The sequence below is a fragment of the Populus alba genome, chromosome 17, assembly GCF_005239225.2.
Source record: "Populus alba chromosome 17, ASM523922v2, whole genome shotgun sequence".
NCBI lineage: Eukaryota > Viridiplantae > Streptophyta > Magnoliopsida > Malpighiales > Salicaceae > Populus > Populus alba.
Genome location: NC_133300.1, coordinates 19028103 through 19046523, shown reverse-complemented (window position 1 = coordinate 19046523; position 18421 = coordinate 19028103). Strand labels below are relative to the sequence as shown.

General features: G+C 32.1%; 3 protein-coding genes across 4 annotated transcripts; all 3 read left to right on the top strand.

Annotated features, from left to right (window-relative positions):
• The first annotated feature begins 5260 nt into the window (after window positions 1–5260).
• Window positions 5261–8339, top strand: LOC118052522 (zinc finger protein 4). Its single transcript, XM_035063518.2, has 2 exons — window positions 5261–5809; window positions 7211–8339. The coding sequence occupies exon 2, from the start codon at window positions 7301–7303 to the stop codon at window positions 8075–8077; it is 777 nt and encodes a 258-aa protein (XP_034919409.1). The 5' UTR covers window positions 5261–5809; window positions 7211–7300; the 3' UTR covers window positions 8078–8339.
• Window positions 8340–12121: 3782 nt separating this feature from the next.
• On the top strand, window positions 12122–13985 carry LOC118052540 (GDSL esterase/lipase 1). The gene is made up of 5 exons (XM_035063538.2): window positions 12122–12435; window positions 12607–12728; window positions 12896–13126; window positions 13222–13483; window positions 13570–13985. Exons 1-5 carry the CDS (start codon window positions 12189–12191, stop codon window positions 13791–13793), a joined length of 1086 nt encoding a protein of 361 aa, XP_034919429.1. The 5' UTR covers window positions 12122–12188; the 3' UTR covers window positions 13794–13985.
• Window positions 13986–15547: 1562 nt separating this feature from the next.
• Window positions 15548–18354, top strand: LOC118052541 (GDSL esterase/lipase 1). Of its 2 annotated transcripts, none has more exons than XM_035063541.2 (5): window positions 15548–16278; window positions 16892–16950; window positions 17115–17345; window positions 17441–17702; window positions 17789–18354. In XM_035063541.2, the coding sequence occupies exons 1-5, from the start codon at window positions 16032–16034 to the stop codon at window positions 18010–18012; spliced, it is 1023 nt and encodes a 340-aa protein (XP_034919432.1). In that variant the 5' UTR covers window positions 15548–16031; the 3' UTR covers window positions 18013–18354. The 2 variants fall into 2 exon arrangements, with proteins under 2 accessions (XP_034919432.1, XP_034919430.1); XM_035063539.2 differs by having other exon boundaries at window positions 15549–16278; window positions 16829–16950.
• The last annotated feature ends 67 nt before the right edge of the window (window positions 18355–18421 follow it).

Genomic DNA, 18421 nt, shown 5'->3' with positions numbered 1-18421 from the left:
AACTAACATAAATTAAGAATTAAGTTTAAAAAAACTAGGGGTTTTTTAAGTTGAAAAACCAAATATTTTTTTAAATTAATTTTTTATTCACTTATAATTTATTTAAATCATGTTAATTAAATAAATTATATATATATTAAAAAGATAGAAATTAATTCCAAAACAATTTCAAAAATGAATTTTTTTATATTTTGTCTCTTTTATTTAACTAAACATATTGTGTTATAAAACACTAACCAAATATAATTAATTATTGTTAATGTTTGATAATATATTGAATTAATGCTTGTTTTGGTAGGATATCGACATAAGCATCGTAGGAAAAAAATGAGATGTTAGCTTTGATTATATTTCATATTTCATATAAATAAATTAGATTTATAATATTTATTAATAATTAGATTGCAACTTCTTGGGAGGTGGCAACGACTACTAAGAAGTTGTTAGCGTGTAATCAAGAAAGCCACTGTTCATTTCACACTATAGTCTTCAAATTAACATGTAGTCTCAAACTTATTAGATTAATCTTCATCCATTGCTAAATTTTCACTGCAATCATCTGCAAATTCCAAATCTTTTATATATATATATTGTTAACATTTTTTAAGAAGATAATGTTTGATAATATTTAGATATTATTAAACAATCTAATATTAAAGAGTGAAATTGACAAAATCAATTAAAAATGATAAAAAACAATTCGAGTCAATCCGAGTTAATCTGTCAAATCTAGACCATGAGACCAGAATAACCCAATAGAAAATAGATAAAAAAAAAAAGTTCAATTCCTAATTAATCCAATGTTAAATGATGTAATTGAAAAAAATAATAATTAAAAAATAAAAAAAAAATCCGAGTTAACTTGCCAAACCTCTGACTTAGGTTATGAGACTCAGATAACTTCATATAAAGTAAATTGAAATAAATTATAAAGTTTAATTCTTAATCAACTAAAATGTTGAAGGATGAAATTGAAAAAAAAAATCAATTACAAAGTAGAACCTAGAAAACCCCCTAGTTAACTAGGTTGACATACAAAACTCGCGATCTAAACATGAGATTAAGATAACTTCATAAAAAAAATAAAACTAAATTATGAAAATCAACCCCTAATAACTTCCATATTAAAAGATAAAAAAAAAAAAAATTATTTCAATGAATAAAACTTTGTGAAGAGAGGAATAATGATTCCCCCTTCTTAACTAGTTCTTGTAAATTAGATTACTTATCATGTTACATTGCGGGTCATACTAATTTTCATAGGGGAGAAAAGTCAAAGTTATAAGAAATTTTTTGGCATTATAAATAAATTCAGCTAAGCAAGCCAAGCTTGAAACCTTTCAACCAACTCCTTGCCTAGCCCTTTGTTTTAAAGTGTACAGGAGCTTGTTTTTCTTTTCTACAATTGATGACAATTGACAAATGATAATCCGAGCATGAAAATATTTTTTCTAAGTGCAAGTACATTTATGCTTTTGTGTTGTGTTTGACTAGGTTGAATTTGAGGCTAGTTGGGTCATTTTGTTTTTCTTTTCTTTTCTTGTATCATTGTTTCTCCCTAATTAGGTCTTTATTGGGCTAAGTTGGGATACAATTGGGATTAAATTGAAGATTCATTAAAGAATAATGAACAAAATTGAACCAAAAGAGAAAAAAAAATATAAATTATTATAAAATCAAAGATTTTAAATTAAAAAGATATTAGAGAATTATGGACTAAATTAAATGAAAGGGAAAACAATCATGGACGAAACACATGCACCACAACATTGATGACATATGCAACTTCCTCTAAGCTTTTATGACGGCCAGTCTTTGTGTCGTTAAAATTATCACGATAAGGTCTTCCCTCATCGATGATGCATGGTGGAAGGAGTGGTTTTAACAACTTTTTTAATTTTTTCTTCCTTTTCTTTTTTCTCTTTTCTTCTCTTTATATGCCTTGGTTTTCATGCCAATTCTATTAAAAATATCAAAGAGGGCTTCAAAATTTTAGAATGTAAACTTTCACACTTAATTTTTTTAATTGTTATTTTTAGCAATAATTATAGTTCAATTTTGCAAAATCAATTTCCCTATAAATAATGAACGGTGTCCCAAAACTATGAACATGCTATGAAATGCAAAATGGAAGAAAATTTTTAAACAAAAAAGGTAAAAATGTGATATAAAAGGATGAAATTAAAAAAATTAAAACTTCAAGAGAAAAAAAGCAAATGAGAAATGCCAAATTAAAATGGCATATGACAGTAGCCAAAGAAATAGAAGAATTTACAAAACTTGGCATATTTCTACGATGACTTTACTATTAAAGAACTCCATTCTCTTTTCGTTTCTTTAATAGATTGCTTCTCACATTACGCCGCGGGTCATGCAACTTTTTTTAGTGAAAAAATGTCAAAGTCACATGGAACTCAATAAACTCGCCTAAGTAGGCAAAACTTGAAACTCTTTTTTTTTACTCTCTATAATTGATGACATGATATTTGAGGTGTGAGTATATTTTCACTCTCCTATCGTGTTCTTCCAAGCTGCACTTGAGGTTGGTTGGGTAATTTTGTTTTTTGTTTTTATGTATATTGTTGTTTCTCTTTAATTAGGTATTTATTGGGCTAAGTTGGGAAAAAATCAATATCAAATTGAAGAATTATTATAAAATCATAGAAAAATTAAACTAAGAAATAAAAAAAGTGTAAGAGTTTTTAAAAGATTAGATTCTAAATTAAAAAGATATTAGATAATCCAAGACTATATTAAATAAAAAAAAAAAAAACATCTAGAGTGTGTAATATGTGTGCCAACATTTGAGGAAGTATGTCGTATTGTGGCATTGCATGTGACTTCTCTAAGCTACGATGATGATTATTATTGGTGTTGTTGGAATTGTTTTAGTGTGATATTTCCCCAACCATAATATATGATGGAAGGAGTGACTTTGATAATTTTTTTATTTTTAATCTTTGTGCCTTGATTTTCATGATTAATATTTTAAAAATATAAAATGAGCTTTTATATTTTGTGTAAATTTTGATTGTATTTTTTTTAATTTTTATTTTAAAAATAACTATAGGTGAACTTTGATTGGATTAAATATTCGATAATCAATATGTTTTCTTTTCTTTTTGGATAAAGTTGAGAATCGGACAATACCTAAGAATTTAATTTGAGATATCCCCAACTTCTCAACAATCATGGCACCGAAAATTGTTCTTGTTTCTAGCATCTTTTTGACAATTTCATCACTTTTGGGATGATTTGTCGACATTGCATTGGTTTGACATGAAGGTCTATCACTTTTAATCACTATCAATACTTTATTACCTACTTTAATAAGTACTGGAAGTGACAATATTAATATTTTATGAGCATGTGTTTAGGTTTCTAATTGCCTAGATTATAGGCATAACATGAGCCTATCTCTTAGCTTCTTCGCATGGGTTGTAAAAAGAAAGCTCTATGCTTATCTTCTTGATTTACCATGTCTAATTTTCTCGACTAGTACCATGTACTCTTTTCTTTGTTTATTAACCTCTTCACATGCACTTAAACTTGGGTGCAATAATTTAGGTATGGTGGGATGCACTAAGAAGGTTTTGTTTGGAATTGTGATGTAATTATAAATTTTATTTTTATTTTTTTAGTTTTAAATTGTTTTTTTTTGATATTTTGATATTGTTTTGATATTTATATGTTAAAAATAAATTTTTTAAAATAAAAAATATATTATTTTAATATATTTTCAAATAAAAAATATTTTTAAAAACAATTTCTATCACACTTCCAAACAGATCTTTATTGCACATGTGTTTGATAATATAGTGTAATATTGTTTTTTTGTAAAGTTCTTCTTGATTGATAAAGCATCAAAATAATATTTTTTATATAAACACAATTAAAAATTTAAAAAGACAAAAAAACATCAGAAGGCATAACTGGCACTAAAGCAAGACCAATATTATTGTTAATACAAACCGATCTCTCTGCTCTCGATCTTCTGGGAGTTTTCTTCCAAGTTGGAGGCTGTGTAATTGTCAACATATGCTTGATAAATTAAAAGTCACAAGGGGTATCCGAGGTTCGTGCTTTGTGGTTCCGATGCTCGGAGGCTTTTATTTAAACTCCTTATTCCATAATTAATCTTAGGTTTGAGTACGTACGTGGATATAAATTTGAGAGACGGAAAAAATTATTCTATTTTTTAATTGAGAATTTTAAAATCATTAATTAAAGAATGTATTCCTTCTAAATATATGAGATTTCTATATATAGGTTTATTTAATATATAAATTGATCTGAAAATATTTTTTACCACTTAAAACATTAAATCTACTTTCCAAGTTCTCAAGTCATCTTGTAATGAAACTAAGGGCACCACCTTTTGCTTTTTTTTTTTTTTTTTTTTTTTTTTTTTTTTTTTGAGCTTCCATGGCTTTTCATTCAGTAGCATATACTTAAAAAGCTAATATCACATCTCCTTTTACCAGAGGCTATAATAATTTATAGGTTTTGGCTGTTGAAGGGAATTATCTCACTCTCTAACTAATGTTTGATAAAAAAAAAAAAAAAAGCCTGTAAGGTCATTGTGCACAGCCCAGATGCTTTAACATAACACGAACTCCATTAAAATCAAATGGGAAGGTCAGTGTGTGCAGCCCAGATAAAATAGCCTGTAAGTGAGGAATTTTATAGCTAACAAAAAGTACCTGAGAACATAGAACAACATATAATGGATTCCTGCCATGAATATAATAGCAATTGATCAGTTCCTCCTCTCTGGAATCAACAAAATCTATCCAAGGAGCCGCTTTGAAGACTACAAAAATGTAAAGAAGGAACAATAATGCAGAATAGAATAACGGGTACAGTTGCAAGGAACATTTGCTTTTAGATTTATGGTAGGTTAGGGTCTTAGGGAAGTTAAAGAAATTATTAAAAAAAGAGAGAGAGTGCTTGTTGCCATGGCATTATATTTAAATTTGACTAACCTCTATTTGATTTGCAATCTCAAACGAACTGTAAAAATTCTTTTTTAATAGTTTATAATTTTGTTTTTTCAAACAAGTTAAATGCAAGACACACATTCATTATAGTTAAGCTAGACTTGCTTGCACAGGAAAGTAGACGGTGAATCTGATGAACGGAGAGTACTTGAGTGACCCCATGCATCCTGGATTTATCTGCATAAACTCTTATAGCGGAAAGAAAGAATCTTTTGTGGGACTAACGACTAATTCTCATTTGCTTTGTTCTAGCTGTAGACATGCTCTTATCCCAGTTGTAGTAGCGAGTAGTACTTGTGTTTTGCAGGCAGTTGAGGTGATTGCCATAGGAAGTTGCTCAAAAATCAACAAAAACATCGCCAAGTACATTGGCCAAGACTTTGTGACAGTTTAGTTGGGAGACTATGGAGTCATATGCCACACATGCTTTTTCTTGCTTTTGTAATTTTGGTTAAATTAGTCCAAACACAACAAAACCTTTTCTCTGACTTGTCCCTCGCCACTGTCCCCCCCCACTCTCTCTTCTTACCTTTGCTTTCCCATAATTAAACATCAGTACCCACCATCTCTCCATCTCTCTCTCTCTTTCCATTTCATTTTCCATTATCATTTCTCTACTTGTGTTGCAAAAACAAGGAAAACCACGAGCCTGTTTTGTCTTGTGATGATCATCAACCAATCATTCAGGGCAAAGCACTAGTTAGATAGCAAGTTAGCCAGATGTTTCTAATTTCTAAGCAGTATCCTCACTCGTGATTTCCCGAAGCTAGCTTGGTAGCAGCAGTTGGTTCTACTTGCTATTCAGGATGGTAAGGCTCTACTTGCCATCTTATTCATTCTCTTTGTACTAGCTTTTGTTTAGCTTTGCTGTTTTTTTTATTGCCAAGAAAGTGTGTGGCTCTTGATGATTAATATCCCTTGATGTTTCTGTTCTTTCCTTACCTCTGTCTTGGTCTTTTATGTGGCTCTTGCGGTTTTGATGGTTGCTCTACCTAATTCAACTCATAAAAGGCATTTAAAAGAGAGTTTAGATTATTTATTCTTCAGTTTTTCTTGGTAACAATACATGATTCTGGTTCTGCAAACATGAACTTTGTTGTTCTTTTCAATAGGAAAATGGCAGAATGCTTAATTTTAGGACCTTTTTTGGGGCTGAATGCAGGCTACTTGCTTGATTGAGTTCATATATACCACCAAGGAACTGAATTAATTGTGATGAATTCTATGTTGATCAATATTCATGATTTGCATAAAAGCATACACAGCCTTCCCTTACTTCAAGTAAGACCGCTGCTTCTGCTAGCTCATATATACTAAACTAGGGTCTTCTTCGTAGCTAATTGGACTAATTCCCACCAAATTTGAATGCCTGCTTATATTCATAAAAGAACCAAATAAGTCTCCAATCTTAACAGAGTTTTAGGTTGACCTTTTTGTGTTTCATCAGGCAGGGTTCTGTGCTTTCCTTTCCTTCAACTTAATTTCGGTCCTTCTTAATTTTTGACTTAGGACATGATATTGCTTTAGTAACATGAAAATTTCTGCTTCCTGTTCTGTTTTTGTAAGAGAGTTTGGAATCAATGAGATTTGAAGAGTAGCAGATTTCCGTTGTTTCTATATATTTTGTCTGGATTATGAAGCCTGATCTCTTTATATCCTTTCAGTTAATTTTATGGTCACCACACTTTTCTTTAGATAAATGAGTACCAGTTGAGGAGAGTGTCCTGTCCCTTCCATTGTCCTTATCATTGTCCACTATATATAATCGTGGAGGAAACATGGCCTCATAATAAGCTCTCAGTGGGACCACTGAAGTGGAGGCAGGACAAAAAAGGCCTAATCTTTCTGTGTTTGAATGCATCAACTCACTCAGGTTCGATTATAATAGCACAAGTTCGTTGATGCTTTTTAGCATCGTAGGTTTTGCTTCAAACGATATTAATGAATTCACCTTCAATCAGTGAACAAAATGTCAACTCGGTAAAGTTTATGAATCACTTGGATAGTAGGGTGTTGCTATGCTTGTTATAAGAATCTCCTTGTCCAAACGATAAATAAGTTGAGGAAATGATCATCGATGATTTCCCAGCCTCAAACTTGAGATTGTTCTTCTTGTCTTACTTGTTTTGCTATCTATTTATTTCTTTCACTATCCGTTGGTAAAAGTTTAACTGTGAAACACCATTCACTCACTACACCGAATTCTGCAGGGTGAAAACATCTAGTTTCCAGAGTCTGAATCTGACTGCCGCTTGGAAACTATACATGTGAAGTGTTTGCTAGAAGTAATATCTTTTAAGATGAAACCTATCATTGATCTTGAAGTTGAGGCATCATCAGAAAATGTTTCTGATGTTAGCAGCCAAGTGGCTTCCAACTTATCAAACCAAGAAACTTCTGCAGGTCCCTCCAATGAAAGCCTCACTAACTCTTCTTATTTCAAAAATGCCATAGCAACTCAATCCGGTTCAGAAACGGTTTCTCTCGACTTGAAACTTTGCTTCAATGATGATGAGTTAGGGGGAAGGGGCTCGATGGGACTCTCATTGTCAAGCACAAGCGAAAGTAGCAACGATCCTGCATCGCGCACTACAGCTGAAGCAATACCACGAGTTTTTTCTTGCAATTACTGTCAGCGCAAATTCTTCAGCTCTCAGGCACTTGGTGGACACCAAAATGCTCACAAGAGAGAAAGGACATTAGCAAAGCGTGCAATAAGAATGGGTATTTTCTCGGAAAGGTATGCCAGCCTGGCATCTTTGCCCCTGCATGGATCCTCATTTCGATCTCTGGGAATCAAGGCACATTCTTCAGTTCACCAAAGTTTTTCACCTCCGGTAAGGCCACAAGACATAAGTAGCAGTGCAAGATTTGATCATGGATACGTGGGTCTGCCAATATTCATGGAGGATGAAGAGGCAGAGTTGGTATGGCCAGGTAGTTTTCGACAGGTAGCTGTGGCAGATGACGCTCATCAAAGTTTTGTACTTGCACGAAGCTCAAACATGAATTTTTTGGGGGCAACTCCATCGGTGAACTCGGACGATTCTGCGCCAGATCTCACACTAAAACTTTAAGACTTTCAGGACTTCGGTTGCAGTTTTCCTGTTCCGATATCATCTCTTGTATAACAAGCTGTGCAATGGACCATGGCTGAGCTTGTATGTCAGTCTATAAGAGCTTCTCGAGGATTATTTTGGAGATTTTGTGTTTGTTATATCTATGTGATTGATCTTCCCAATTTTCTGTAATTGCTAATTAATACCGATTGTAGTTTGATTATGTATTCTGTCTCTCATTTCCAATGCCAGTGGATCATTTAGGATTCATCTTTCAACAGATGCTTATGGAACACTTGCAGAAACTACTCACGTAATTTTCACCACCGCCTGTGGTGCCTGTGACAAATTACATTTCTTGCGACGAATGGGGAGTGCATAGTTCATGTTAGGGAGCTGTCTTGTAACTGTCCATAAATTAGCACGACAGCAGAAAGCATTATTGCTGAGTAAAATCTGCAGCAGAAGTAAAGAAACGAAAATAGACGGAAAAACCTGCAAGCATCATTTTAATTTGCATGATATTCGAATTTATGAACATAAACTATTGAACAAAGAAAACAACAAATCACAACGTAGAGATGGAGACCAACCATAGTCCCAACAAACATCAAGATGTGTTATCTCAAGAAACTCCCATTTGTTTGAGCTATCGTGGCACTGAGTTATGGATACAATTTATATACAAGCACTTTTACCTTTTCTATTTCTTTCCAAGGTGGAATATTTATCACTCACATGTGCACCCAACAAATATCCCTCCACAAACTTTCCTTCCCGCAAAAGTATTTAACAATTTTAGAGGGATATTTAGAGCTTGAAGCTTAGCTTTTTTTGCTCAATTATGGAGAAGCAAACAAAGCCATGAGAGCCCAAACACAATTACCACTCGTCCCAAGTTGAACCAAAAGATCTAATAATAGTTTTTTTAGAGAGATGTCTGGCCTCGACATTAGCATTGGGCTTGCAGTTGCACTTATAAGATTGTTGTGCCCTTCCATGAAAAAATACAAGTTGGGTAGTTTGATGTTTTTGAATGACCCATTAATTATTTGTCTGAGGAATATTTGATTTTTTTTAAATTTTTTTTTATGAATACTAAAATAACTAAAATAAAATACCATGGGGATAATTTTTTTTTAAAAAACTACTGGTCAAAGGACATCTTTACCCTTAGAATCCAAAAAAAATAAAACATCAATTTAGAGGCCTTTTGGTTTTTTTCGCTTTAGTTTTTTTTGTTAATTATATAACTATTAACGGTAATTTGGTTATTTTTATTTAATTAATATATTTTTAAAATTTAAAAAGATATTGGTACGTGGAAAGTGTGCACACATCCTAATAACAAAACTTGCCCTTTTTAACTAGTCATTGAAAGCGATGTCAACTCCTTTTTATCTCGATGAGGTGTTTGTTGATGTTGGTGGAATTGTTAATTTGTCATTGATGAACCTTTTTTTCTCTTTCTTTAAAAAATAAAATTAGTTATTTTTATTTTTTGTATTTTAGTTTCAGTCCTTATTCTTTTGAATTCTAATTTTTGCTCTTTTCTTTTTTATAAAAAATTTTATTTGTTTTTTATTTAGTCATTCAATTCTAATTTGTCATGTATTATTTTTTCAATTTAATCCTTATTTTTTTTAATTTTTTTTCCTTGACTATTTTGTTAAAGTTTTATTGATTTTTAATTTTATCATTCAATCAATGTTTATGGTCTATTAGTATTATTTTTTTAAATTTAAGTCTCATTTTTTTTATTTTTTTTGTTGAAGTTATTTTTATTTTTAATTTAACTCTCCAATTAAGATTTTTTGTTTTCCTTTTAATTTATTTTTTATTTTGATTATCATCCTTATTATTTTTTTTTTATCTTAGATCCTTTTATAATTATTATTTAAAAAAATTATATCCTTTAATATTTAATTTATTTAAATTGATCATAATAAACTATAATCAAGCTAGAAGCTCATGCTCTCTTCCACTCTCACATCGTTGGATTTGCTAAATTTATTAAATTTTCAATCAAGTTTTTCTCTTCCAGCCTATACGTACTATAATCGATCCTTTAAATTCAACTCATTCGTATAATAATTCATAATAAAACCATATTAAATGCTAAATGTGACTATCCAATTGAGTCTTATTATCTATTATATTAAATAGTATTTAGTTATATTCTTGAAAAAATCGACGACCCAATAATGTTGCTCATCAAGTCATGTTTACAGTCAAGGTCAAACAAACGTGTCAAATTATCATAACTTTTTGGGTCAAACAAACGTGTCAAATTATCTTAACTTTTGTGTCAAACCAAACCTAGTATTTGAAGTTTTTATTTATTTATCTATTTGAGCATCTTAATATATAGGATAAAAAGATTACAATGATAATAACAAAATTAAAGAAAACACTCCATCATCCAATAACGACAACCCTCACCCGTAGTTATCAGACCCAATTTAGAAATTGATCAGGCTAAAAAGTCAGGTTTTGGGTTACACAGATTGACCCTGGTCAACCCAGAAAAATTAAAAAATATATATATTTGAAATTTTAATATTTCATATGAAAAAATTAAGAAAGAATCTATATAAATGTAGGCTAAACATGTTGTAAATAATAAAGTTTAAAAGATTATTTTAAAAAATTTTGTATCCCACAATGAAAAAATATTATGTTAGTATGTTATCATTTTAAATTGAAGTATTTGAACAAAAAAGGTTTTTTATCCCACATTAAAAAACATAACTTTTTTTTTACGAATACAGAGTATATATACTAAAGGGCTTCAAATCCCAAATTAAAAAAATAATTTTTTTCTTGTGAACATAAAATATATATATTAAAGGATATCAAATTCTATATTGAAAAAATAAAATATTCTTCTAGTATTTATATAGTAAACTTTGAAAAGAGTTAATAACTAACTAAAAAAAATATAAAAAGAGGGGTTTTTGGCTAAAAGAAAAACCACATTTGAAAAAAAAAAAAAAACGAGTCTCATCCGGGTCTCCCGGATCATGTGTTAATTGGGTTTTGCAGGGTTTTTACTTATCCTGATTTTTTATCTTATCTGGACCGGTCCTGTCACCGAGTTGACTTGCTAGGTCAGTCCAGGTTTAATAACTATACCCTCACCTCTTAATTTTTTTTAACCTTGAGTACGTGTATTTCTATTTCCATGGCTTATTGTTATTTTGATGGACTAAAAGGTGGCCATGTGATAGTTTATTTTTCTTTTTAATTGAAATGTTTGAATTAATATTTTGATTAATATATGTATTTTTGCACCCATGCCCACACAAGTTTCTCATACAACAACAGAGGAAGTCATTGATTTTTACACCAGGGAGCATGGCTCAAAGCAATTGTAGCGAGTGAAATTCGATCCTGAAATTAATAGGGAGCATAAGCCCAAGATCTTTACCACTAAAATATCCCCTTGAGTTTCAGTCTAAAAAATAATGTTATAATACGTAATCCAAGACATTACAAAACTAACTCTGTACAAATTAATTTGACCTCACAAACACCTCATTACAAAAAAAATAAAAAGAAAATTATAAACAGCTCTTTTGCAGATTACAGCAGCCATCTTTGAACAAGACCAGTAGTGGCATGAGAAAATCCATTTTGTAAACGCAAGTCATTATGGATCATAGAAAGAGTAAGTACATGTTTAAAATTGTGATGTGGTATGTTTTAAAAAATATTTTTTCCTAGAAAATATATATATATATATATATATATATTATTTTTAATAATATTAAAATATCAAAATCATAAAAAAACATTAAAAAATAACTTTATTTAATGTTTTTTCAAGATAAACATGTATTTAAAAAACAACTAAAGGCGAAAGTTCAGTACGGCATTCTCAAATATGGTATAAATTAATCTCATGTGTTTCCTTGGCAGGTTTGTTAAAGCAAGCATTAATTAATGTAGAAAACTAGTTTCTTGGCTTGCAAGACTAGTTTCTTGGCATGCAAGATTAAGGAATTAAAAAACAATATTACTAATACCACATACAGTTGTGAGCTACGTGGTGAATACTATAAGAGATGGTACGAGGAACATGGGGAGACTGACGGTCGGAGTTAATAGAGAGTGAAGAACTAGAAACATGGGGAGATCAAGGTCCAACATTTTATGTTTCTTGGTGCTCTGTGCAAGTTTTCTAGTCCCAGCAAGCTGCCACAGTTACTCTCATGGTGCTTTATTTATCTTCGGAGATTCCTTTTATGATGCTGGGAATAATATCTATCTCAACACTAACATTCCCAAACTAAATATCTTTCCATATGGAGAGACATATTTTAAGCATCCCACAGGAAGGGCTAGTGATGGTCGATTAATTCCAGATTTTATTTGTAAGTACAGTACTTTGCAATTTTTCTTCTCCCTTTTTAATTTCTGCTCTTTTCTTTCTGTTTTGAATCTCGATATTGATCACTAGTTAATTAATAGATTCTTTTCTTTACAACTTATTATTACTGACACCATATGTTTTTGGCAAAATGATTCTGGTAACTTTGTTGCAGCTGAGTTTGCAAAGCTACCATTAATTCCACTATATTTACAACCCGGCAACCATCATTTCACAGATGGAGTCAACTTTGCATCAGGGGGAGCTGGTGCTCTCGTTGAAACTAATCAAGGACTGGTATGTGCTCTATTGCTAAATCATTCCTGCCTGTTGGACTGGATTTAGCTTGAATAATTAAATCTGTGTGCATAAACCTGAATTCATATAAAGTTATCCATCTCTTAAGTTGCATGATTACTTATACTATATGTTTTTTTTCATTTTTCCCGCTTGTTCCTTCATAGATTATGGACCTTAAAACTCAATTAAGTAATTTCAAGAATATGGAGAAGCAGCTAAGGCAAAAACTAGGAGATTCAGAAGTTAAGACATTGTTATCCACAGCTGTTTACATCTTCAGCATTGGAACTAACGACTACATGGTACCTTTCACGTCAAACTCCACTGTGCTTCAATCCTACTCCAAAAAGGAGTATGTCAAGATGGTTATTGGCAACATAACAACCGTGATCCAAGTAATTAACATGTTAACACCATATGAATTAATTCTTTGTTTCATTTTCTTCCCCAAGTTCATCAAACTAAGATTGCATTAATTTTGGTGTCTCAGGAAATTTATAAGATAGGGGGAAGGAAATTTGGGCTATCAAAGTTGCTTCCTTTAGGTTGTCCACCAATCTCTCGAGCACTAGAAATAGTCAGAACAGGTGGCTCTGGCTGCATGGAAGAAGTTACAGTGCTTTCAAAACTACACAACAGAGCACTCCCTAAAGCTCTCAAAGAGCTTAAGAGCCAACTAGAAGGATGTACTTATTCAATTTTTGATGCCTACACTGCAGGAACTGCAATTTTCAATAACCCTTCAAAATATGGTGAAGCCTATAGCTTACAGAGTTTCCTTTATCTGCTGATATGATGTGAGGACTATCTGATTCCATTTTCACATTTTTGTGTGAAGGTTTCGAAGAGGTGAAAATGGCATGCTGTGGCAGTGGTCCATTGAGAGCTTCCATTACTTGCGGCCAGAAAGTATACCAACTGTGCGATAACGTTAGCGAATATTTATTCTTTGATGGAATTCATCCAACCGAAAAGGCCAACTATCAGTTTGCAAAGCTAATGTGGGATGGGAGTCCTAAAATCGTCAAGCCTTACAACCTGAAGACACTGTTCGAGAAATAGTTCGAAACTTATTCCCAGACAGGAGATGACTTTGATTACCCGTTCTGCACCTCGAATATGATTCAATTTCATGCTTCAAAGCCAAGTTGATTCAGGCTTTAGACTCTACCACTGAATTCTAGATTTGAATTGCTTGAATTGTATTTGTATCGGACAATAAAATTTCTTATGATAATTTGAAAAACTTCATCATGAGTTCTGAGTTGTTGAGGAAACAATATCACTTGGGGACAATCCTAGAAGCAAATCAAACTTCTACGCAAAAAATCATTAAAGGTATAAAGGGGCTCAAAACCAGATTGCCTCCTTTGAAGCTAAATTCAAGCAAATAAATGACCCTAATATGCATGATTTAGAACTAGAGGTTAAAGATGGCATGGGGAAGTTCGAGCAATTAATTGGACAATCCTTTTATTTTTACTATTGTTTGTTTCTCATTTTGACTGTTTGTCTCACGCTTAACCAAGAATGATACTTGCATTTGAAGCCATCAATTTGATGACAAAATCATTTTTAATTAACTCTAAAATATATTAGTTTGATGACAATTTCTTTCAAATAAATTTTTGGTTTCAAGTAAAACCCGATGGAAACTTTTATTTAAATGGAAACTTTTCAAGCATAGCTTATCAATCAAATATGAACAATAATTTTCCTTCGAATCTTGTTTCAAGTAAAGCTCATCATTTAAATTCCAATTTTCTTTTTAATAGTATTTTATTTTAGAGTAAAGTCTATCAATTCGATTGTAATTTATTTTTTATATAATATTTTTATTTCAAGTAAAGCCTATTAGTTTAATAATAAATTTCCTTAATGTTATATTTTTTTTCTCAAATTATGTTTTTTATTCAAGTAAAGCTCATCAATTCAGTGATAATTTTCTCATAAAACACATTTTTATTTCAAGTAAAGTTCATCAATATAATGAAATTTTTTTCTTAAAAAACATTTTATTTTTAAAAAAAACTCATTAATAAGATGTCAAGAATAATTTTCTTTTAAATTTTCCATAGAGTAAATTCCATCACTTGGATGGAATTTTTTTTTCAATTGGCAATTTTTCAAGTGAAGTCTATAATTTCGATGACAGTTTTCTTTTCCATAGCATTTAATAGATTTTGATCCCAATTTGATTATTTCATTCTTTATCTGACGAATCCCAAGTTAATCCTGTCATTTTTATTTATGTGTATCCCAAGTTGAGCCCTTCATTTACATGGATCTTAAGCTGATCATATCATTTCTTATCTGAGAGATCCCAAGTTGATCATATTGTTTTTGTTTGTATAAACTTCAAGTTGATTCCTTTATTTATATGGATTACAAGTCAATCCTTTTATTTCTCATATGATGGATCATCTCAAGTTGATCTTTTTATTTATATGGATTCAAAATTGATCTTTTCATTTCTCATCCAACAAATCCCAAGTTAATCTTGTTAATCTTGTTTGTGTGGATATCAAATTGATCATTTTCTTTTGCTCTACTGTGGCATTATTAGACACCATGTGTAGCTTTCAAGAAAGAAAATCCCTCTTTTAATGTGATATATATTTTTTTTCTGTATAATTTTTCTACATAAAGTTAAATGAAAAAGATTTTTTAAAATTCTGTATATAGTGAGTATTGTGAAGAGAGGACAATTGTCAAAACTTGTCTTATTTTTAAATTTTTTATTTAAAGATTAAAAATTTAAAATCGAAAAGGTTTGAAAACAAAAGATAGAGGGGCTTAGTTTCGGAGTAAAGGGGGAGAGAAAACTCCAAGGGGAAAATCAAAAGAAAATTTTGAGAAAGAATATGAGGAAAAAATGAGAGAAGAGATTGATGAGAGCCTAGAGAGAAAACACAGAAACAGAAAAAGAAAACGAAACAATAGAAAACCATTAAGAAAAAAAAAAATCTTATGTACTAAAAACAAGAAAAAAAGCCGCCCCCTTTCGTTTTTCTTTGACCAGGGTCCAGAATCCATGAATGCTCCACTCAACACCAACTCATCCACAAAACACCACCCAGCCTCTAGAGCCTTAATCCCCGACGAGAAAAATCATTTCCGCCCGAATTTACCCACAAACAACAATCAACCCAAAACCAGCAGCAACTCCTCTTCCCCACTGACCAGAAGCAGCCAACAGAAACTATTACAGACCCACCGTACCATTGCTCACTTAGTTTTTGTCTACGTATTATAGGGAGATTGAGGATCAGAGTTGATAGAGAGTGAAGAACTAGAAACATGGGGAGATCAAGGTCCAACATTTTATGTTTCTTGGTGCTCTGTGCAAGTTTTCTAGTCCCAGCAAGCTGCCACAGTTACTCTCATGGTGCTTTATTTATCTTCGGAGATTCCTTTTATGATGCTGGGAATAATATCTATCTCAACACTAACATTCCCAAACTAAATATCTTTCCATATGGAGAGACATATTTTAAGCATCCCACAGGAAGGGCTAGTGATGGTCGATTAATTCCAGATTTTATTTGTAAGTACAGTACTTTGCAATTTTTCTTCTCCCTTTTTAATTTCTGCTCTTTTCTTTCTGTTTTGAATTTCTATATTGATCACTAGTTAATTAATAGATTCTTTTCTCATAAGCCAATTAATGACTGGTTTGACTTGTGAAAAAATACTCTAAAAATTGTAGGAAAAAAAATGAAGCTGAATGTATTATGGAGAATAAGTAGATATTGAGGGAAAGATTTGATCAAGGAACATATTGAGGATTCGTACTGTCTCTCTTATCATACAAAAACATGGGGGCCCGTGAGAAAATTACCAGGATTTATACATTAGGTCAAGGTAAAATAACTGGAGATATGGGTGCCCTGTTTGTATTTTTAATTTAAAGACTCCCAAGTCTAAGCAGCTTTATGAAAAATTTGGAGGGCCAAGGTTCCTTCAAAGCAAGTCTACATGCCACGCCCAATTCCAACCGCATCCTTCAAATCTAGTTCGTTTTTGTTTGTTCTTTACAACTTATTATTACTGACACGATATGTTTCTGGCAAAATGATTCTTGAACTTTGTTCCAGCTGAATTTGCAAAGCTACCATTAATTCCACTATATTTACAACCCGGCAACCATCATTTCACAGATGGAGTCAACTTTGCATCAGGGGGAGCTGGTGCGCTCGTTGAAACTAATCAAGGACTGGTATGTGCTCCATTGCTAAATTTTTCCTGCCTGTTGGACAGGATTTAGCTTGAATAAATCTGTGTGCATAAACCTGAATTCATATAAAGTTATCCATCTCTTAAGTTGCATGATTGCTTATACTATATATTTTTTTTTCATTTTTCCCGCTTGTTCCTTCATAGATTATGGACCTTAAAACTCAATTAAGTAATTTCAAGAATATGGAGAAGCAGCTAAGGCAAAAACTAGGAGCTTCAGAAGTCAAGACTTTGTTATCCACAGCTGTTTACATCTTCAGCATTGGAACTAACGACTACATGGTACCTTTCACGTCAAACTCCACTGTGCTTCAATCCTACTCCAAAAAGGAGTATGTCAAGATGGTTATTGGCAACATAACAACCGTGATCCAAGTAATTAACATGTTAACACCATATGAATTAATTCTTTGTTTCATTTTCTTCCCCAAGTTCATCAAACTAAGATTGCATTAATTTTGGTGTCTCAGGAAATTTATAAGATAGGGGGAAGGAAATTTGGGCTATCAAAGTTGCTTCCTTTAGGTTGTCCACCAATCTCTCGAGCACTAGAAATAGTCAGAACAGGTGGCTCTGGCTGCATGGAAGAAGTTACAGTGCTTTCAAAACTACACAACAGAGCACTCCCTAAAGCTCTCAAAGAGCTTAAGAGCCAACTAGAAGGATGTACTTATTCAATTTTTGATGCCTACACTGCAGGAACTGCAATTTTCAATAACCCTTCAAAATATGGTGAAGCCTATAGCTTACAGAGTTTCCTTTATCTGCTGATATGATGTGAGGACTATCTGATTCCATTTTCACATTTTTGTGTGAAGGTTTCGAAGAGGTGAAAATGGCATGCTGTGGCAGTGGTCCATTGAGAGCTTCCATTACTTGCGGCCAGAAAGTATACCAACTGTGCGATAACGTTAGCGAATATTTCTTCTTTGATGGAATTCATCCAACCGAAAAGGCGAACTATCAGTTTGCAAAGCTAATGTGGGATGGGAGTCCTAAAATCGTCAAGCCTTACAACCTGAAGACACTGTTCGAGAAATAGTTCGAAACTTATTCCCAGACAGGAGATGACTTTGATTACCCGTTCTGCACCTCGAATATGACTCAATTTCATGCTTCAAAGCCAAGTTGATTCAGGCCTTAGACTCTAGCACTGAACTCTAGAATTGAATTGCTTGAATTGTATTTGTGTCATCCAACAAATCCTTAGTTAATCTTGTAATTTTTGTTTATGTGGATCTCAAGTTGTTCTAGAGGTTGGGTGGTGCTTTATGGATGAGTTGGTGTTGAGAGGGGTTTTTGATTTGAGAGGAAGGAGGTTCTGAAGTTCAATTGGCAATTTTTCAAGTTAAGTATATAGTTCAGATGTCAATTTTGTTTCCAATAGCATTTAATAGATTTGGATCCTAAATTGATAGTTTCATTTTTATTTTTGTGGATCTCAAGTCAGT

Bases quoted from the DNA above. Each gene is read 5' to 3' on its own strand.
- LOC118052522 (XM_035063518.2), top strand. From the start codon at position 7,301: ATGAAACCTATCATTGATCTTGAAGTTGAGGCATCATCAGAAAATGTT.
- LOC118052540 (XM_035063538.2), top strand. From the start codon at position 12,189: ATGGGGAGATCAAGGTCCAACATTTTATGTTTCTTGGTGCTCTGTGCA. The intron at 12,436-12,606 runs GTAAGTACAGTA...ACTTTGTTGCAG, and splicing joins ATTAATTCCAGATTTTATTT to CTGAGTTTGCAAAGCTACCA. The intron at 12,729-12,895 runs GTATGTGCTCTA...GTTCCTTCATAG, and splicing joins TTGAAACTAATCAAGGACTG to ATTATGGACCTTAAAACTCA.
- LOC118052541 (XM_035063539.2), top strand. From the start codon at position 16,032: ATGGGGAGATCAAGGTCCAACATTTTATGTTTCTTGGTGCTCTGTGCA. The intron at 16,951-17,114 runs GTATGTGCTCCA...GTTCCTTCATAG, and splicing joins TTGAAACTAATCAAGGACTG to ATTATGGACCTTAAAACTCA. The intron at 17,703-17,788 runs GTGAAGCCTATA...TTTTGTGTGAAG, and splicing joins CAATAACCCTTCAAAATATG to GTTTCGAAGAGGTGAAAATG.